This window comes from Polistes dominula, unplaced genomic scaffold (genome assembly GCF_049000335.1).
Source record: "Polistes dominula isolate Pdom_NZ unplaced genomic scaffold, Pdom_raw_medaka contig_11, whole genome shotgun sequence".
NCBI classification, from domain to species: domain Eukaryota; kingdom Metazoa; phylum Arthropoda; class Insecta; order Hymenoptera; family Vespidae; genus Polistes; species Polistes dominula.
Window position 1 is genome coordinate 3,944,177 of NW_028301154.1, and position 20,160 is coordinate 3,964,336.

The 20,160-nt window shown below is 26.8% G+C and overlaps 1 protein-coding gene across 4 annotated transcripts; it reads right to left on the minus strand.

Annotated features, from left to right (window-relative positions):
- Positions 1-1,334: 1,334 nt before the first annotated feature.
- Positions 1,335-19,881, minus strand: PNUTS (Phosphatase 1 nuclear targeting subunit). 4 transcript variants are annotated; one of them, XM_089178560.1, is made up of 11 exons: positions 19,710-19,881; positions 19,383-19,594; positions 18,440-19,294; positions 18,165-18,230; positions 17,152-17,336; positions 14,484-16,420; positions 4,644-4,870; positions 4,095-4,239; positions 3,684-4,004; positions 3,419-3,578; positions 1,335-3,314 (listed from the first exon to the last, which is right to left on the minus strand). In XM_089178560.1, exons 4-11 carry the CDS (start codon positions 18,165-18,167, stop codon positions 2,462-2,464), a joined length of 3,831 nt encoding a protein of 1,276 aa, XP_089034686.1. In that variant the 5' UTR covers positions 18,168-18,230; positions 18,440-19,294; positions 19,383-19,594; positions 19,710-19,881; the 3' UTR covers positions 1,335-2,461. The 4 variants fall into 4 exon arrangements, with proteins under 4 accessions (XP_089034686.1, XP_015184345.2, XP_015184346.2 ...); XM_015328859.2 differs by having other exon boundaries at positions 18,440-19,594; XM_015328860.2 differs by lacking the exon at positions 18,440-19,294 and having other exon boundaries at positions 19,710-19,880.
- Positions 19,882-20,160: the final 279 nt, after the last annotated feature.

A 20,160-nucleotide genomic window follows, 5' to 3' on the forward strand; every position in this document is an offset into this window, starting at 1 on the left:
CTTCATTATATTATTATTATTTTTTTTTGTTTTGCTTTTGTTCATTTACATTGAAAGTTTTACGATCAAAATGAATTGTAATCATTTGAAAGTTGGGGGGATAAAGTGAGTATTGGAGAGAAGTAGTGGTTGTGTGTTGTAGCCGTTCTAGAACTATTTTTTTTAATAATTTTTTCTAGTTTGTTGTTGTATTGTAATCGAGAACGACTTACATCGATGGTAATGTGTGTGTCTGGCTAAAAAATGTCAGCAATAAATATAGACAAAAGTATATTTTTTAAAAATATTTACGACTTATGTATTTTTTTCTTTTTCTTTTTTTTTGTTGTCTCAGAAGCCGTGGATTCTTATTATATAGGATTATTATATACAAACATAACAATTTAACCATATACAAAAAATTTTAACTACGCTTAATACGTAAAAAATTTTTAATACAATGCTATTGTAAATGTATTTTAATCTATGCTGTAAGATCCCATCATTGATTTATCATCTTAATACACTAAATATATTTATTACGAGAGATATATACATATACATATATACATGTATACATATATATATATATATATATATATATATATATATATATATATATCTCATTACATATATATATATATATTATGTTCATATGCACTTTTATATTATTAGATTCGCTATATTATACAATCTTATATTATTCTCATTTTTTAACAGTCTCCTTCCCCATGCTTACTTTCTAAAACTCAACTAAGATTTATACAAAATTTTACAATAATTATATTTACAAAAACTGATTATTGATTTATACATATATACGTATATAGATATATAAATATACATCTATAATATATGTATGTATGTATACATTTATATCATCTACATACATATATATTTACATATATATATATATGGATTATTTATATTACATCATTTTGTTTTCAAGATAATCTTAATATAATCAAATTATTATTTCACTATTTGAACTTTTGGTATTCTACCATATTTAAAATGTTATATTGCAAATCACCTCTCTCTCTCTCTCTCTCTCTCTCTTTATAGCAATGAGAGCTGTAGGTTGTTTTTTTAAATTTTATTTTTAATTTTTTTTCTTTATCTTTTTTTGTAATTTTTTTTTTCTTTCTATTATTTTTTTCCTTTTCCTTTACATTAGAAGATAGAAATCTATGAGCCATAGAGTAATTGTTAATGATAATGCATGCAAAAGTAGAATAATAAGTGGTAAAGTTTTTTTTTTGTCTTTTTTTTTTTCCTTTTCTTCTGAAGACTTAATATAATATATATATATATATATATATATATATATATATATATATATATATATATTCCTGTTTGTTTTTATTCTTTTTTTTTTTCTTATTTTACAACTGCAACCTGGCAGTATTAGAATTCGATTTGCTTACTTTTTTTTTTTTCTTCTATTTTTGTTTTTTTCTTTTAAGAAGATCTGATGATAGGTAAACAACATGGTTATCTTTATCATTCGTTTAGATTTATCTCATTATATGTAGTAGTTCTTTTCAAAGTCATTTCATAAATATGAAGTTATAGAAGACACGAAGAATCCTGTTTACAAGCTACAAATGTTTTGGATGACTTTTTCTAAGAATATTATAAGAATAGTCATTTATAAAATGTTCTGCTAATTGCTTCAGTATAGGGCACGTAGTTGTATGCATGTATGTATGTCTGTCTGTCTGTATGTATGTATGTATGTATGTATGTATGTATATGTGCGTTATAGATAAGTGAATATGTTATGTAACAGTTAAATCAATATGTAGGAAACCTTCTCAACTGGCCAGCAGTTAAAAGGAACCTTGAGAATTTGTGTCCATTTTTTGAAAGATGATCGATGATAATTCTAATTAGTAATTAATTAAACAAATACACGAATCTGTGTATACGCGTTGATTATGAAAATGGAAATATAATTTATAATAGAGAATACTTCTTACATGATAAATTAAACTCTTGGTTCTCATAAATTTGCTCGAAAATTCAATTTATCTTCTAATCGTTAGATGTAGCTACTACTTTTATTCTCTAATGTAAAATAAATATATTCTTATAGCTGCTTGGTATATGAAATTTTTCCATTAAATCATATAAATATAATATCATTGTTCAAGACAAAAAAATTTTGTTAAAAAAAAAAAAAAAAACAAGAAAAGAAAAATCACTTTTCAAATTTCATTCTAGTCTCAAATAATAAATTATCTAACAAATTAACGTATCATTTTATTGCAATTTGTTGTTTTGTCGAAGAATCACCAATAATAAATCAGATCAATTGATTATCTCGCATTTGAAGTTCTTTGATGATTCAATCTTGCACTCGTCGTCGTCTTTTTCTTTATCTCCTTCTTCTTGTTCGAACTGATAGATAAATAATGGCAGTATCTTCATTCGATAGACACACATACGTAAGGAAGATCAATGAAGATTAATTAGAGTTTCAAAATGGTGGACAATTAACACCAGGATGAAGGTACTGACATTTCTCGCCTACCCTACAATAACCATTTTTGGTAAACTGCATGCAAACACGCGGTTGTTTACCGTTCCCTCTCCATCCACCACCGCCACCTCTCCAACCTCCTCCCCTACCAGGACCACAACCTCTATACCAACCAGGACCAGGACCTCCTCTACCTCTAACATGCATTGGACCCACTGGACCTCTCGGACCTTGAAAGTTAGGACCAGGACCAGGACCAGGACCATACATTGGTCCTGGAGGACCTTGAAAGTTATTCGGATTCATATTATTGAATCCCATATCTTCTGGCCCCATCATACCATAACCATCTTGTTGATTATACATTGGCGGTGGACCCATCATACCAGGCGGTACCATTGGACCACCTTCCATTCCTTGAGGAAATGTTGCAGGCATATTTGCCATTGGATTCATTGCTACATCAGGTACAACTACTTTTCCATCCCCCGTTCTCCAACCACCACCACCACCTGTAGCAGAAGGTATTGGACCTGCCAATTCAGGTGCCATTTGCCCCATATGTGTTGGAGGCATCATCTGCTGAGGAATTGGAGGTATAGAATTTATTGTCCCTTGTGGACCAACAGGTGGCATCATTGGCTGTTGAGTATGTGAATAAGGTGGATAATGGAAGTTTGTTATTGTGGAAGGCTGAACGGGTAATTGAGGTTTTGGCTCTGGCCACGTTATATTTGTAAAGTCTTTTTCACTCTCCTTATTGCCTGTTAAATCGTCTAAAGGAATAACTTTTGGATCAGTAATAATATGGTGACGTTCTTCGTCTGGTTCCGCAGCTGAATCAGGTATCCTACAGAAACAACAAAACAATCAAGAAAAAAATAATTATTCTTCCATTAAATATTACATCATTAATTATATTGTCAATGAATATTTATCAAATAATAAACTTACATGCTTCGATTGAAATAAAGTGCTTGTAGGATTCCTTTTTCTCTAGCATATTGAATATCCTTCTCTCTACTATCTTTACCAGGCTCTACCAATGCTGGAGGTAAGTCAATAGGAATTAATTGTTTCCATCGTGTTCTCTCTTCCATCAAGTCTTCAGTACCTAATAATAATAATAATAATAATAATAATCAATATATTATCTTAAATGTTCAACAAACTATTACTTTTTCTTATCATAAGTAAATATTACAACTTGAACACTTACTTAATTTTCTTGCCATTTGGAATGCTTCCCTCTCGTTTTGTTTTTCCATTTGTTTCATATCAGTGAAGGTTTTGGTTACATTGACCCTTTCCGTTTCATCCAATTCAAAGTAACGTATTGATTCTAAATCTGTCTTCCATTTTAACGTTTTTTTAGGACCTTTACGTTTTTGTAATAAAAGAACACTTCTTAAACCATCGACGTAACGAATTTCTGGATAAGGAATTATTTCTTTCTTCAATGAATCCAAACCATCGGACGATGCATCTTCGGGGGAATCGGATGCTTTTATTTCTTCTGTATCATCTTCTGGCGTTGGTGCTAAAATATTATCAAAAATATTATCAAAAATATTATTCATTGTTTTATTTGATTATACATGTGTAAATATGAACAAATAAAAATACGTACTGCTGCTTCCATCATCGTCGTTGTTATCTCCATTATCCTTTTGATTATCAATAATATCTTCTTTATCTCTCTTCATTTCTTCATCGTTAATTTCTTTATCTTTCTGTTCCTTGTCTTCTTCCGTTTCTAACGTATCTTGATAAAACTATTTTTCAAAAACAAACAAACAAACAAAGAAAATATTTAATAATTTCAATCAAATATTATTACAACATGATTTTATATTTATGATATTTTTCATCAAATCAACAAACAAATCAAAATGAAATTAATTCATTATAATATGATATTTAAATATTTAACATATAATTGCAATAATATATGAATATAAATATCAAAGGATCAAAATTCACTTCCATTATTAACTTGGAACAATTATAATATAAAAAAGTTTTATATATTTAAATAAATATATGTAATATAAGAAGATATATTTTGTTATTTCAAAAAAAAAAACAAAAAACAAAAAACAAAAAAGCAAGAAAAATAATTGTAAAAAAAATAGGATTTATAAATTGTACATAAAAAAAAAAAAATATCTAAAAATACCTTAAAATTAGGCTTGACAACAACAGGTGTTTTTTCTTCAATACTCGACGGTGACGTAGGTGGTGGTGTAGTTTCACGATTATCAGAAATACTTAATTCCTGTTTTTTCGGATCCGACGAGCCATCCTTCGTTATTGAAGTTCTACGTTTTCGTTTTCTTGGTTCTTTACTTTTTGTCGATGCAGTTAATGCATCCATAAACATATCACTTTCTTGTAGCATCATCGCTGTAACATTCAAAATTGCAACTACTATAAGTAAAATATTATATGATACGTTTGAATGAACAATAAAAAAAATCAATTAAATATTAAATATTAAATTTAAATATATAATATATAATGCAATATTTTTATAATAAATTTTTAATGAAAATTTATCTCTCTCTCTCTCTCTCTCTCTCTCTTTTTCATTGTGTGCTTTTCTCATACAGATAATCCCGATGTGTGATCTGGAAAAGAAGATAAACAAAATAGAAATTTCACAATAACATAATTAATTTTTATTATTATAATAATTATAATAATAAGTGGAGAAGAGGAATAATAAACTTTTATTACATATTACATACAAATACAATGATTTAACAATATAAATCTTATTGAAATAAATCTAAATCTAATCGAACGAAGTTTTCTTCTTTCTTTTTTTTTTCTTTTTTTTTTTTATTATTATTATTATTTCGAAATAATTGCGGTGTAAAATTGTAATAGAACACAATTACATATTCTATATAAATATATATATAGTTATAGTGCAACATTTGTCTTGCAAGTTTATGAAATATGAAAATATAACGAAACAAAAGTACGATAGTTAAACTTTAGATACGAAATTATGACTTTTATTATAAATCGCAATGTTATTTATTAACGATTATTATATTAATAGAAAAAAAAAAACGAAATTCTTTATGCAACAAATGCAACACGTTATAATCAATCAATAATTATAGTTTAATAATTAAATTACATTGAGAAGGAAGATAAAACGCGTGTCTATTCTAATCAAGAGAATAAATTATATATATACATATACATATATATGTATATGTATATGTATATATAAAAACTCGACGTATTCAATTAAATCAAGAAACGATGAACAATCATCTTATCTAACAAAAATATTATTTATCTGTTTAATAACAATGCGAATAAGAAATTAATTATTGTCTCGTTTAATTTGAAACAAAAGCAAACGTTCTTCTCTTTAAACGTCAAAGATTATTGAATTGAATTAAATTAATAACATAATATGTAACACATTGTGTATAAATTATTTCAATTATCATCATTTTAATATTAAAATCTCGTGTCTTTAAATAAGACCAAAAAAAACAAGAAAAATATAACAAAAATTCAAATTAATTTCAAAGAACTATAACTCGATCGAGAAAAAATACACGCTTATATATTATATATGTATAAATGTAAATATATATATATATAAAATCTTTCTTTCTTTTTTTCTTCTTCAGTATTCAGTATTCGTATTTCTATAAATGATCAATTAACATTAAGGTAAAAACGTTTCGTTAAATCAATAAAACCTTATATATTAAATTATTTTACTTTATCAACATTTTATTTAACATCTCTTTTTTAATTGCATTTCTTATATTGTTTTCTAATATTATGATTAATAATATTATTAATATTATTATTATTATTATTACTGTTGTTATACTTGAAACGAATATTGTATATAAATAATCCAAATAAATAAATGCAAACATAACTCCCTCTCACTCACTCACTCACTTACTCACTTACTCACTCACTCACTCACCAAGTCTCTCTTTTTCTCTCTTTCTCTCTCCCTTATCCATCTTTATTTCTTTTATCACTCTAATTTACTAAAATGTAAGAAGGCTGGTGTATGATACGTTGTATTAAAACGTAAGTAAATTTAATCAAATTTGTTTGAAGTTAATGAAATTTTATCGATTGTTCCAATGATTATTTATCTCAAAGAAAGATCAACTTACATAGAATTTGATTGATTTATATAATTGGATAAATAAATAAATAAATAAATAAATGATCGATAACAAATTACTTTCGTTTAAATACTCGTCAGATATCGTTCTTTTTGTTGTTGTTATTGTTGTTGTTGTTGTTGTAATTAAATAATTCAAATTCGTGTTATATAAAGTGAAGACTTTTAATATACATAAAATGCTGCTATTACGTTTTATTATGTAAATATGTAATCATAGATGTTAACGATAAATTATATATGAATTGTATATGTATATACTCTGTATATATATATTATATGCATTTAATATATATATATATATGTATGCATATGATTAGGAAAACGCGCGCGCATATATACAGGAAACAATACTTTTACACGCGTGCACTTGTTTTCTTCGTTGTATCGTTTGTTTGTTTTTTTTTTTTTTTTTTTTTTAAATAGCGCGCGTTAATTCAATATAGACTACTAATTGGAAAGATACTTTATTATAAAAAAAAAAAAAAAAAAAAAAAAACCCGTTATAATTTATATTCCTTTTTATTTTCTTTTCTTTTCTTTTGTTTTTCTTTTCTTCTCTTTCTTCTCAAAATAAGAAAAATATATATTTAGAAAAATTATACTTGTTATATATTTATTTTTTTCTTGATAATAAATAATAAAAGAAATATTTTCAAAAATACATTGATACAGTTAAAAATTGTATTATATTTTCAATTGTATCAATTAACAGTATATCATAATTTAAACATTAATGGAAATGAATATATTAAACTAATTGAAAATTGAGCTTTCTATTTTTTATTTATCAATCAAAGTAAATAGTGGCAAAGTATATATCGTCACCCTATATTATATTAATGTAATTATATATATATAATCACAATAATAAAAATATATATATATATATATATATATATATATCCTATTGTATGCTATATATATATTTATTATATATATATATATACATATATATATATATATATATCCTATTGTATGCTATATATATATATGTATATCCTATACATGCAAAAAAAAGACGCAATTACATGAAACCCTACAAATGATTCAAATAAATAAATGAATAAATAATAAAATATTGCAAAAATGAATTCCAATAATATGTTAATTTTCCTTTCAATTAAAATCTATTATATTTAACAAGAGTATGGTGTAATTTAAACAAGGAACACACTCTACCGCTTTTATTTCGTTTCTTCTATTATTTAATTGCCTTCTTATTTTTTTTTCTTTTCTTTTCTTTTCTTTTCTTTCCTGAACAGGATTCACATCAACACAATTATTGCAATCGAATGGTTGTTCCTTGAATCAGATCCAACTGAAATCAATATATATATATACATAATGAAAACAGTAATAATAAATATTTAATACATATAATTCCAGTGTACTAAAAAATTACAAAACTATAACAGGATTAATAATATTTCTAATAGCTTTGTACAAAATACCTATTTTCTTGTTGTTTTTTTTTTCATTCTTTTGTATAACTGATATATGTATATATATAAAGCACAAACACGATTGATCAAAATAACTTTTGTAATTATTGCATAAACGAAAAAAAAAAAACAAAGTAAGAAAGAAAGAACTAAAAAGACAAAAAAAAAAAAAGAGAGAGAGATTGCCAATTTTGCAAGGATTTGACGATTAAAATTTAAATCATAATTTGGTATATATATGAAACCTATCATATTTCTTCTTTATAATTGTACTCATAATTATAAAAGTGGTCTAACATAAGTCAAAATTAATAAAAAATGAGTTTATCAGTTATTACGCACTACATTATTATAAACTAAATAAACTCAATGTAATTTGAAAACGATATTATCAAAAATGAATCGTTAGATAATGTTTGTTATTTCAATATTATATAGAATTCGTATAATGTTCAAGTATAAATCTTTAAATATCTCGAAACAAGAGATTTATGAAATTATGGGCACAATTATTTTATTTTCTTTCATTTAATATTCTCTTAAAAAAAAAAAAAAACTTATGACAGAAAGAGTATAGAAAAGAGAAGACGAAGAAGAAGAAAAAAAAATGTTACGATGCTACAAAAATAAAAAAATAAAAAAATTAACAAAATGTGCAAAGAATAAGCGCGTAAGATGAGATATATATATATATATATATATACGATTAATAAGATTAATTATTGTTTTTTATATATATATATATATATATATATATATATATATATATATATATATATATAAGTAACACGTGCGATAATAAACAGCTGATGATGCACGCGCGCGCGCGCGCGCACTCACGTGGTGCGCGCGTAGAATGAAGTGTGACGCGACGCGACAACATCGCTTATAAACATTCGTCTACTTTCGGATATTTCCCGAGTCGAATCGAAAGCGCAGTGCGTCATTGCGCACTTCCTCATCGCGCCGACATTGCACACAACTACCAATCATTACCTTGACTCACAACCCCACTACTACTTTCTTTTCCCCTTCCCTTCTTTACTACCCCTTTTTGCACCCTTACGAATCACCACGTTGTAAAATAGTTTTTCCTTTCTTTTCTTCTGTTTTTCTTTTTTAATTTCAATATTATTACGATGATACTTAGTAAGAAAATATAACAAATAAAAATATAAATATAAATAATAAGAATAATATATAATTATTGTAAAATTAAAAAATAAAAAGAAATAAAAAGAAGAAGAAAACGAAGACGAAGACGAAGACGAATCAATGATGGCCGACGTTAACACGAATTATTATGCTACATATCGTAGTTTTTTTTTTTTTTTTTTTTTTTACACCTCTTTCTATATACATAAATTATTTGTTTATTATTTTGGCAAAAGGCCCTTCGATAAATATAATAAATTTATTGAAATATACAACACGAATACTTTATATACGTCACGCGAAAAGAACATACACTTCCTCAACGTTTAATATTATTTCAATAATATACATATATATATTTTCAAATTCCCGCCAAGAATGAGATAAGAAAGGAAATGATGGATCGTTTAATATTCGAATTGACAACGAATACGTTAATGGCGAAAACGTATTTTTAATGACAATCACAATAATAACGAAGAGACAATAAATCGTGCAACGATTATATCAAAATAAATATAATAAATTATTTCTTTAAAATAACACGCGCGTTAAGAAAAATTTCATAAAGATGTTCATAATACTGTACTGGTTTCTTTTTTGTTTTCTTTTTTTTTTTTTTTTTTTTAATTTTCCCGCCACAAAAAACATTCTTAGTGAAAACGCGTTTACAACCGTGTTACAAAAACAACAACAAAATGCCGCCATTTATTTTTAATAATACAAATCATTCTAAATTTCTTTTTTATTATCCGTTGCGAACTTAAACGTGTATGTATTTATATGCATATATATATATATATATGCATATAATATTTATATGCATAACATTTTTTTTTTATATGCACGAAATTTGATCTTCCTCTTCTATATCCATTTGAAAACCTTTGTATATCCCCTCTCCCACACTGACTACTATAATAATTCCCAAATCTAGTAACAAAATACATCAAAAATTTCCTTGCTCTCTCTCGTTTTTCTTCCTTGTTTTTTTTATTGGCTCGTATCTTTTTTTTTTTTTTTTATTAATCTTTCTTTATAACTTTTCATTCTTTCTTACTTTCTTTCTTTCTTTCTATTTTTTTTTTCGTTTCGAGCTTATTTTTATACATATATATATATATGTATATATATAAAATATATTTAACGTGATCGCAGAAATAATGCAACGAAGAAAGTGACTAAAATATCACCACGTCGTTGTCGTCATTGGGAAGCACCATCGAGAGACATCATCAGCGTGTTACAGGTAGTTACAAGGGACTGGTCATCATCCGTAAGGCCCCTTTTTTCATTGCCATAAAAGAGGGCGCAGAAAACGTAGCTTCCGATTGCTCCCCCTGGCTTGCTTTTTTTCCATCTTGTTTTTTAAACTTCATTTTTTTTTTTTTTTAAATATTATATTTAGTATTAAAATATAATCTTTTTTATATTATTATTTCTTTTTTTATTATTTTTTTTTTTCAGATCATTGCTTTTGCTCGTTTTTCTTATTCGCTCTCGCTCACGCATACGATTCTCTCATTTGTTTATTTCACGCACACACCCTCTCTCTCTCTCTCTCTCGCTCTCTCTCTTTCTTTCTCTAACAAGGATTTCAGGACTTTACCAGCCCCAAACAAATTTCAATTCTCTCTTTTTATTTTGATCTTCATCTCTCTCTCTCTCTCTCTTATAATCAATTAAATGTACCGACTTTAATAAATATGCGAGTAATTTTGTGAAATTCAATTATAAAATAATAAGAAAAGAAAATCATACATTGTATATATCATTGTATCAAGCTTTCTTTCTTTCTTTCTTTCTTTTATCTATCTATTAATAATAATAATAAATAATTGAATTTTTTTTGTCTTCTCTTTTTCAAAAAAAAAAAAAAAAATACAAAAAATTCGAAATGGCATCGTAAATTGAATTATTACTTTGTTTATGTTCTATAGTAAATTTGTAACACTCTATTTAAAATGTAGAATTGTTAATTGTCTAAACAAAACAAGACTTTTTCACAACGTCAAATTTTCATTGAATTTTATAAACACACTGTAAAAGAGAAAATTATCCAGTAAAAATGTTCAAACTTGTTAACTAAAAAAGACTTGTTTTTTTTTTCTTTTTTTTTTAATAGGGTATAAAAATTATGTGCTTATCCATTTTATCGTATAACAAGCTTCAATAATATATGGAAAAGCATTTTAGTACAATGCAGTTAGATTGTTTTTAACAATTTCAAATATATAAAATGAATATTCCCTTTTATTTAGCAAAATTATTGTTATTGCATTAATTCGATGTTGATTTAATTTAATTTAATTTAATTTAATTTAATTTAATTTAATGTGCAAATTTGTGAAGGATATTGTTTAACCCATTAGCTGCAACGATAACCAATTAAGGATTTTGGAATGTTACGTACACCACTCGGTTTTATGTGTACTGTATGGAAAAATGGCATAAAACAATAGCTATTTTGTATGTATAAAAAAATAATAATAATAATAGAAGAAATAAGTCTATAGTCTCTTATTGGTTTTTTTCATGCAACCAACCATAATCTCCATTTAAGATATTTAAAAAAAAAAAATATAAATATTTCTGAAACCAAAAATAATTTGGCAGTTAATGGGTTAATGTTTAACAAGAAAAGAAAAGACAAAAAAAAAAAAAAGAAAAGAAATAAAAACCGACACCATTTCGAATGTTTGTATAAATTAATTAGAACCCAACCTTTTTTTTTTTTTTAGAATATATTTGAAAAAACAACCGAGAGGATGGAAATCTGGATGGGCGGCCCACGGTAAGTTTATTGCTTTATCAAGCATTATATTATTCAATGAGCAAAATATATAGCAGAAACCCAAGAGTTCAATATTTCCAGATTTCTGATCAATTTATTTAAAATGCTTAAATAGGGTGTACATGTACAAAGGGGGGTTTGGGGGGGAAAAATATGGACAAAAGACAAAGTTGTTTGTTGCCTTACCTAGTTAGTGTAGGTATTAATAATATCCTGAAGAAGATGGACTTGCTTGCATCATCGGTGCTCGTTCATTGTTGAACGGGTTTTTTTTTCGTTTTTTTTCTTTCTTTCTTTCTTTCTTTTTAACCCTTTCGCTACTACGAGCGACTATAGTCGCTCTACATAAGATGCCACAACACTGAGGGTACTTTACAGGCGACTATAGTCGCTCTTCAATAAATTCCGCGCTATTTTACGTATACAAAACGATGAAAACGAACGCGTATGCAGTTTATGGCACATCACCACCATCATCATCATCATCATCATCAAGTATTCCCAACTGTGTGGATGTCTGTCTCTGAAGACAAAAAAATCTCTCAATATCAGCTAAAGAGATGATCATCAATAATCCAAATATCATCAGTTTTTGTTGTTGTTTTTTCTTGCTACAGTACAACTGCGGAAAATATTCCTGTAGCAAAAGGGTTAAAATAAACCCGACAAAAATTCAATATCAAAAAATAATTATTTCTTCTTTTTTCTTCTTTTTTTTTTTTTTTTTTTTTTTTTTTTTTTTTTACACTAATATTTAATCTAATTATTATAATTTGACTTGTTTATGTTTTCTGTTTTGTTTTGTTTGTTCATTATTAGGGATAGAGCTTCAACTTTTGTTTGTTCATTCGTCAAAATTGTTTTACTCGATTTTTTGTTTTACTAAAGACCGTTTTAATGGAATCAATCTATTTTTTTTTTTTTTTTAATTATTTCTATTCATATCAATTAATTCACATTTAATTTTATTCCACGATATTAAACACTTATCTGTATATTAAATTTTATCTATATATGTATGTTGTATGTATGTATGTATGTATATAAAAAATGTGTGTGTTGTGTTGTGTATATATATATATAAATATAAATATATAAATATATATATATATATATATATATATATATATATATATACATGTTTTAATTAATATTTTTTAACGAAGATTACCTGTAAAATCCTCATAACATACGAATTAAATTGAAGTCGAGAAGAGATTTCTTCTTCTCCTAGACACGATGATTATATGTAGAGAAAGCACGACAGAGAGAGAGATCCATTTTCATCCATTATCACAGAGAGAGGAAGTGGAACTAAACTGATTTTTCTTAAAACTTCTATCAGACTCTAATAGTAATATTTTAGGAAAGAGTATCTTAAGATGTTGATATTAAAAAATACAAGTTTTATAAAAATGCCTGTAAAAAACGATGAATTAATATTTAATGTATAAATGTAATAATGAGGGAAAAGAAAAAAGAAAAAAGATAGAGTAATGAAACAAAATAATAAAAGAAAATAAATTGACCATAGAAGAAGAAGAATAAGAAGAAGAATAAGAAGAAGAAGAAGAAGAAGAAAAAGAAGAAGAAGAATAAGAAGAAGAAAAAGAAGTATAAGAAAAAAAAAAATAATGTTGATAGGAAGGAATGATGTTGATGTATCTAAACATTGATAATTTTATCATTATATAAAGTATTATGAAAATTATTTTCTGCTTGTATTTTTCCTGGAGGCACCCATCTGAAAACTCAATATTAAAGAGTTAGTAATAATTCTTAATAACATGTAACTATGTCGATGTTCAAAGGTAAATGTGTAAGCTGTTAGATTTATTTAAAGACATTCTACATGGGAGAGAGTAAAATCACAAATAGAAAAATAATAACTTTATAATTCATTGTTTATATGATATATCTTTTATGTTTTCAATTTATAAATATTTAGTTTTAAATATATGATTCAAATTCTATTCACACAATATAAGCATATAAATTGAAACATCTTTTAATGTGTGTAAAAACAATTATTATAAAATAAGAATAAAAGTATAATATTTCTATTACATATAGAAAAATTTTGGTAAAATAAAAAAATTTCTAATTAATTTTAACAAAATCTATAACAAATTGATATAACGTTATTCTAAAGTTAAAAAGGTAAAACAAAAGTATTATATGCAAAAGAGAAAACATATAGATAAAAAGATAACAAATTAAAAATTACTATTCATAAAAAGATAAAATAAATGTTATATTTTAAATGAGAATAAAAAAAAATCTCATGAAAATGAAAAGACAAATAAAGAACCTTAGAACATCGACAAATAGTTTGTTTATGACTAGTTAATATTATTTTAACCAAAAAAAATATTTCTATTATATTATAAATACTATAATAATATATTATTAAATTTAGTATATGAGATACCGATATATACTTACGTTTAGGTTTAGCTGGTATCAATTTAATGCCCCCCTTCTTCTCTTCGTTTGGTGGTGTAGTTGGAGAATCCAATGATAATTTAGCTCTTTTATCTGAAGGTCCAAGTACCTCTCTTAGCGGAGAAGGTCTCTTCAAAACAGACAATTTTGGAAGTGGCATCATCTTCTTATCGGCAACAGGGCTTGATTTTTTCGCTGATCTGGGTGGTGGAGGTTTAACTTCTTCTTCAAGACCAGTAGATCTAAACTTAGAGTTAAACGTTTTGACTGTCTTTGGTCTTGCCGTTGAATCTTGTGCATTTTTTCTGCTCTCGATGGAAATGGAAATATTCTTTTTTTCTGACATGATAACAGACTTTTTCCCTTCCATTTTATCTTTATTTTCTTTAGAACTATCTCGTGAATCGGTGATTAACTTTTTGCCACCTTCGGCCGTTTTATTGTCTTCCGATTTTTTCTTAGGTATTTTTCCTAACTTCGAACTTAAGACTTGACCTTGTACTTTCTCTAATGTAGCTTTATCTTTCTCTGCTTGATCCTTTTTCTGTTTTTCTTTTTCCCTTTCCTTGTCTTTGTCAGTTTTATTTTTATTATTAGAATTATGCTTACTGGATGAATTGGAGTGATGCTTTTCTCTATCCCTGGAAGACTTATCCTTAGAAGTGGGACTTTTTGATGTACTGCTCGATGAAGAACGATGACTACTAGATCGATGAGACGTAGAACTACTACGATGCGAGCTAGAGCTTGCGTTGTGTTTGGATGAAGAACTTTTAGATGACGATGATGAACTACTATGATGATGATTACCACTTTTTTTATCTGAACCACTACTACCTAATTTTTTATCATCCTTTTTATGAGAATCTCGATTCTCTTTGTCACTAGATTTATTGCTGTCACTTGAAACATTATCTTTAGAATCTTTATTTTCTATTACTTTAGCATTACTAATTACTGTTTCAATACTATCCTTAGAACTAATTGTAGATTGTTTCACTTCACTAGAAATATGATCAGATTGTTGTTCTGATTGCACTTTTGTCGTATCGTCTTGTTCACTGTGTACCCCTCCCTCACTACTTTCAAGATTATCCCTTTTCCCTTGTTCTTCTTTCAAAGTAAACACTGTGTCTTTGACTTCTCCATTAACGTCTAAGCTTGCGTTATTTGACGTTAAAACACTGTTTATGTTAGCTGCATCAGTCTCTACTTTAGTAAGAACTTGTTTCCCATCCCTTATTGTTATTTTATATAAAGGTACAGACGATTGGGAAGACACTACAACAAAAGATTGTTTTTTCGTTGTAAATTGGTTAGATTGTTGTTGCAGTTGTGCTTGTTGTGGTTTAGTTACAACTTGCAATTGCACAGAATGTTGTTGCTGTTCTTCAACTTGCCGTTGATGTGGAGTCGCTGTAATAATGGACTGCTGATTTTGAACAAATTGCAAGTCTTCTACGTGTACAGTAACATTTTTCACATCGTCTGTGCCTTTTTGCGTAACACTACTGATAGAATACTGTTGTTGTTGTTGTTGCGACTGTTGTTGTTGTGGCTGTTGTTGCTGTTGCTGTTGTTGTTGTGATTGTTGTTGAGCTGATTGAATTATTATACCTTGTGCACCAGTAGTACTATTACCCTGCATCGGCGTCATCATAATCTGCGCCGGTACAGAGTTTGGTGCAACTTCGCCTTTTACTATTTTCAGCCATTGTTCAACAAGACGACTAGCTGATACTCTAACACCTTGATGACTTCCTTCTTTTGATAAACCTTTAATAAGCTTAGGGCAATTATTACTTTTTAACCTATCTACATCCACTGGACATAATAATAAAAGTTCCAAAAGTTCTTGAATTAATGCCCAGTTTTTAGCAAGAATACCATCAGTCAGCCACATATGAATAAGATTCCATCCACCGGCAGCCATGAATCTACAAGATAAATATATTCATTAGATAGATAATATCTGTATAAATGTTTGTTATTAAATATGAATAATATCAAAAATAAAACTATAATAAGTATATCAATGTAAAACTCATATCAGTAAGTACAGTTCATTTAACACAACTGTTCAATGGTTTTGGGTTTTATTTACTTTTGCATGTTATTATACTTAACACAAATACAATAAAGTAAGTACGTGTGTGTCTCAACATGCTATATATGTATAATTATTGTAAATTAGCAAACAATTGGATAAACAAATCAATCAATCAATCAAAGAAATAAATGTTTGGAAAATGTTATTTCTATATAAACGTAAAGCAGAATTTCGACTATTCAATGTAATCGAAGATGGAAGGAGACACATTACTGTTTAATTAAACAAATTTTATCTTTAATTAAAGAATCTTCATAACTTTAGTGTTACCAGTCACACCATTCTGGTATATAGCATGCAGTACAGAAACAACTTCATCCGACATTATGTAACGATTATAAAACTGATTTGTATAAATACAACACGTTTGATTTGTTTATAATCTTAAGATTGAAGAAGTTCATCTATGAATTGATTCAATGTTATGATTCTAATTTAGAATTTATATAACGATGGAATTATTGGATAGAAGAGGTTTTATTGTATTCTATTCTAATGTACTTTAATAATTTAATGGATTAAAAAATAATAACAATAAATTAAATATTCTTTACTTACTGACTAAGTAGGTCGGTGTTAGTGGTTTTTAAAATTTGAATATAAATGCATTTGGAGACCAATTTCTTCGAAAATTTCGTCATTAAATTAGCTAATCGATTAACTTCTTCTTTACTTTTTATACCTCCTGTTGGACCCAGTAAAACACTGAGACATTTGAGTAGCGACAATGGATCTATGCGTGGCTGTAAATCAAATAAACATATCTATTATTAATATTATTTTCTTTTTAAAGAAATGAAAAACGATGATTCAACTTATTTGTCTAACTAAGCCTAATAATTTAAATATGTAATCAAATCCAATGAACAAGATATTATATCATAATTATCTACATTGCAATTTCAATTATTTTCTCTTTCTCACAAACAACATATTTATCACAAATATAATTATTTAACAAATAAAATACATGTTAGACTTACATCAGTAAGTATGGCCTATCAATCACGACCATTCAATGGTTCTAAGTCTATTACATTTATTCTTGCATGATTTTTTTTCTCACATCATACACAAATTGTATGCATGTGTGTTGTCTTACATGCTATCGTAAAATATGAAAAAATATATCATACATATATATATATATATACACGCATACGTTAATTAATAATTGTAAATTAATTTGGAAAAAAAACAAACATACAATAATAAAAAAAAAAAATAGTAATCATCAGTAATAACGAATATAGTACATGTATATCAATTATAAATTAAACAATAGAACAAAAAAGTATAATAATTTAATTGAAGTTAGAATAAGAAACAATTAATATACATAATCGCAACAACATCAATGATACGAAGGTTATTGATCTAATATTCATTTTACCCCTACTTCTTTTCTAATACAAATGTAAAAAAAAAAAAACTTTTATACGTTCCAATGCGCGGACGCAGATGCGCGTGGTGTATATATATATAATATGTCGTATAAGGAAAATCTTGTCCGCCATTTTGAATAAGCATATACTATTTGATATAAATTTTATATGTATAAATTGACTCACCATTTTGTAGTTACCCTCAATGGATTAATGTATTGTAAAAAGTAGGCATAAAATCATGTTGTATATCTGTAACGAAAGAAAAAAAAGACGATTGGAATTTACATAGGTGAATCATTCAATCGGACACGTTCGTTCTCACCGCCATTTTGTTGACAGCGATAGACGAACAGGACCGAGCAAATTACAAAACTACGAATACGTATAACTGAAGTACGATTATTATCTTAATTAATAATGATCTATCGAATAATTCATCGACGTTTATTAATCGCTACCTCAATATATGAAAAAAATCCATCGGCGTATTAGTAAAATCTTCCTGGAATAAGTCTTATACTGATCGACCATATGGATTACTTTCTATCACGAAATAAAGTATAGAAATAATATTGTATTGCCTAATAAATTTAGCTTTTATATAATATTATATAATAAATAATCATTCTTTAATAAAATAAACAATCTAAATATATATATATATATATATGTATGTATATATATGAAAAATCGTCAACTGCGGACTTCAAATAAGATGTTAGTACGTGTAACGGTTCTCAGCAAACGTGGCCCACTCAGTTTCCAACTGGCAAGACGCTTGTTGCGTCGCATTCTACGCATCCCCACCCTCGGTAAATATAATGCCAACCAATCAGAGCTTCGATATTAAAACACTACGTTGACCAGTGATCGATGCGACCCCACCTTGTTGCTGCGTCACTCTATTTCTATTTATATCACCTCGAAATTGTTCGTCGATAGATAAATTTCAATTTAATTTCCGAATAAACACTTTCTAACACTTGTATCATTTTTTTCCCTTTTTGATTATAAATTATATACGAATGTAATTGCACTATTCATTTCCGAATATAATACGACATATTCTAGATATCTTTTGTGTTACGTCACTTATTAATATACAGCAACACCTCTTATATAGAAATATATATTTCTAGTAATTTTTATTTATTTCGATTTTCTTTCTTTTTCCTTTTCTATTTAAAAACACAATGAAGAAGATATGAATGTTTAAAATCTAACAAGATTTTGTTAACTTCCGTAATTGATCGCTTCCTTCTTTATTGTCGAGAGATATAAGTGTAAGAAAGAAAAAAAATGGATGCCCCGCCCTTTTTGTTATAGAATTGCAAAATGAAACAAAAAGATTATATATCTCAATATGTTAACAATTCTGGACAATAAGTAGAAGCCACTCACATTTTTTGATTTAAAATAATATCCTTATTATGGAAAACATATTTTCTGTAATGCATAAGAAACTCTTAAAATTTCTTATACACGACTATAATGAGACGTGAGAACCTACGAAACTTAGGTTTCTCACTTTCTCTTTAATATCGACTTCACATTGAGTCAACGGTTATCGAAGCTCCCGTGAATCCGAGTGTATCTTCTCGATGATCAGCCATCTGCAATGAAACAGTACTTAGAATATAATTTAATTACCTTTAAAACGATTTTTCTGCGATATCTTGTTGAAAAATTACGAGAATTACTAAGAAACTTTAACAGAACTACTCTCACCTATGGAGCGTAGCAACCTCTATGGTACTGAAAACGGAAGTATCCACATTGCATAAAGTGAATCAAATGAGACACTATTTTTTATTTCTATTCTATTCAGTCAATTGTCCTAAAGACGATTTTAAAAATAAACTAATAATAATTTCTCTTTCAAGATGAATTTTAATTATTTCTATCATTACAATTAATAAATATCTTTCTTAAGTTTTATTTTAACATGTTTGCTTTTCTAACAATTGATCCGTGCAATACAATGCTAATCAATATTACAATATTCTATTGAAATAATCCTAGTGAAATAATATAATATTAATAAAATATAATATATTTTATTTTTGTTAAAGATATTTGTTAAATTATTATTATGAATTTTATTAAATATATTATATAGTAGGAAGAAAATATATTCCTCGCTTGACTCATGTATTTATATATATATATATATACATAT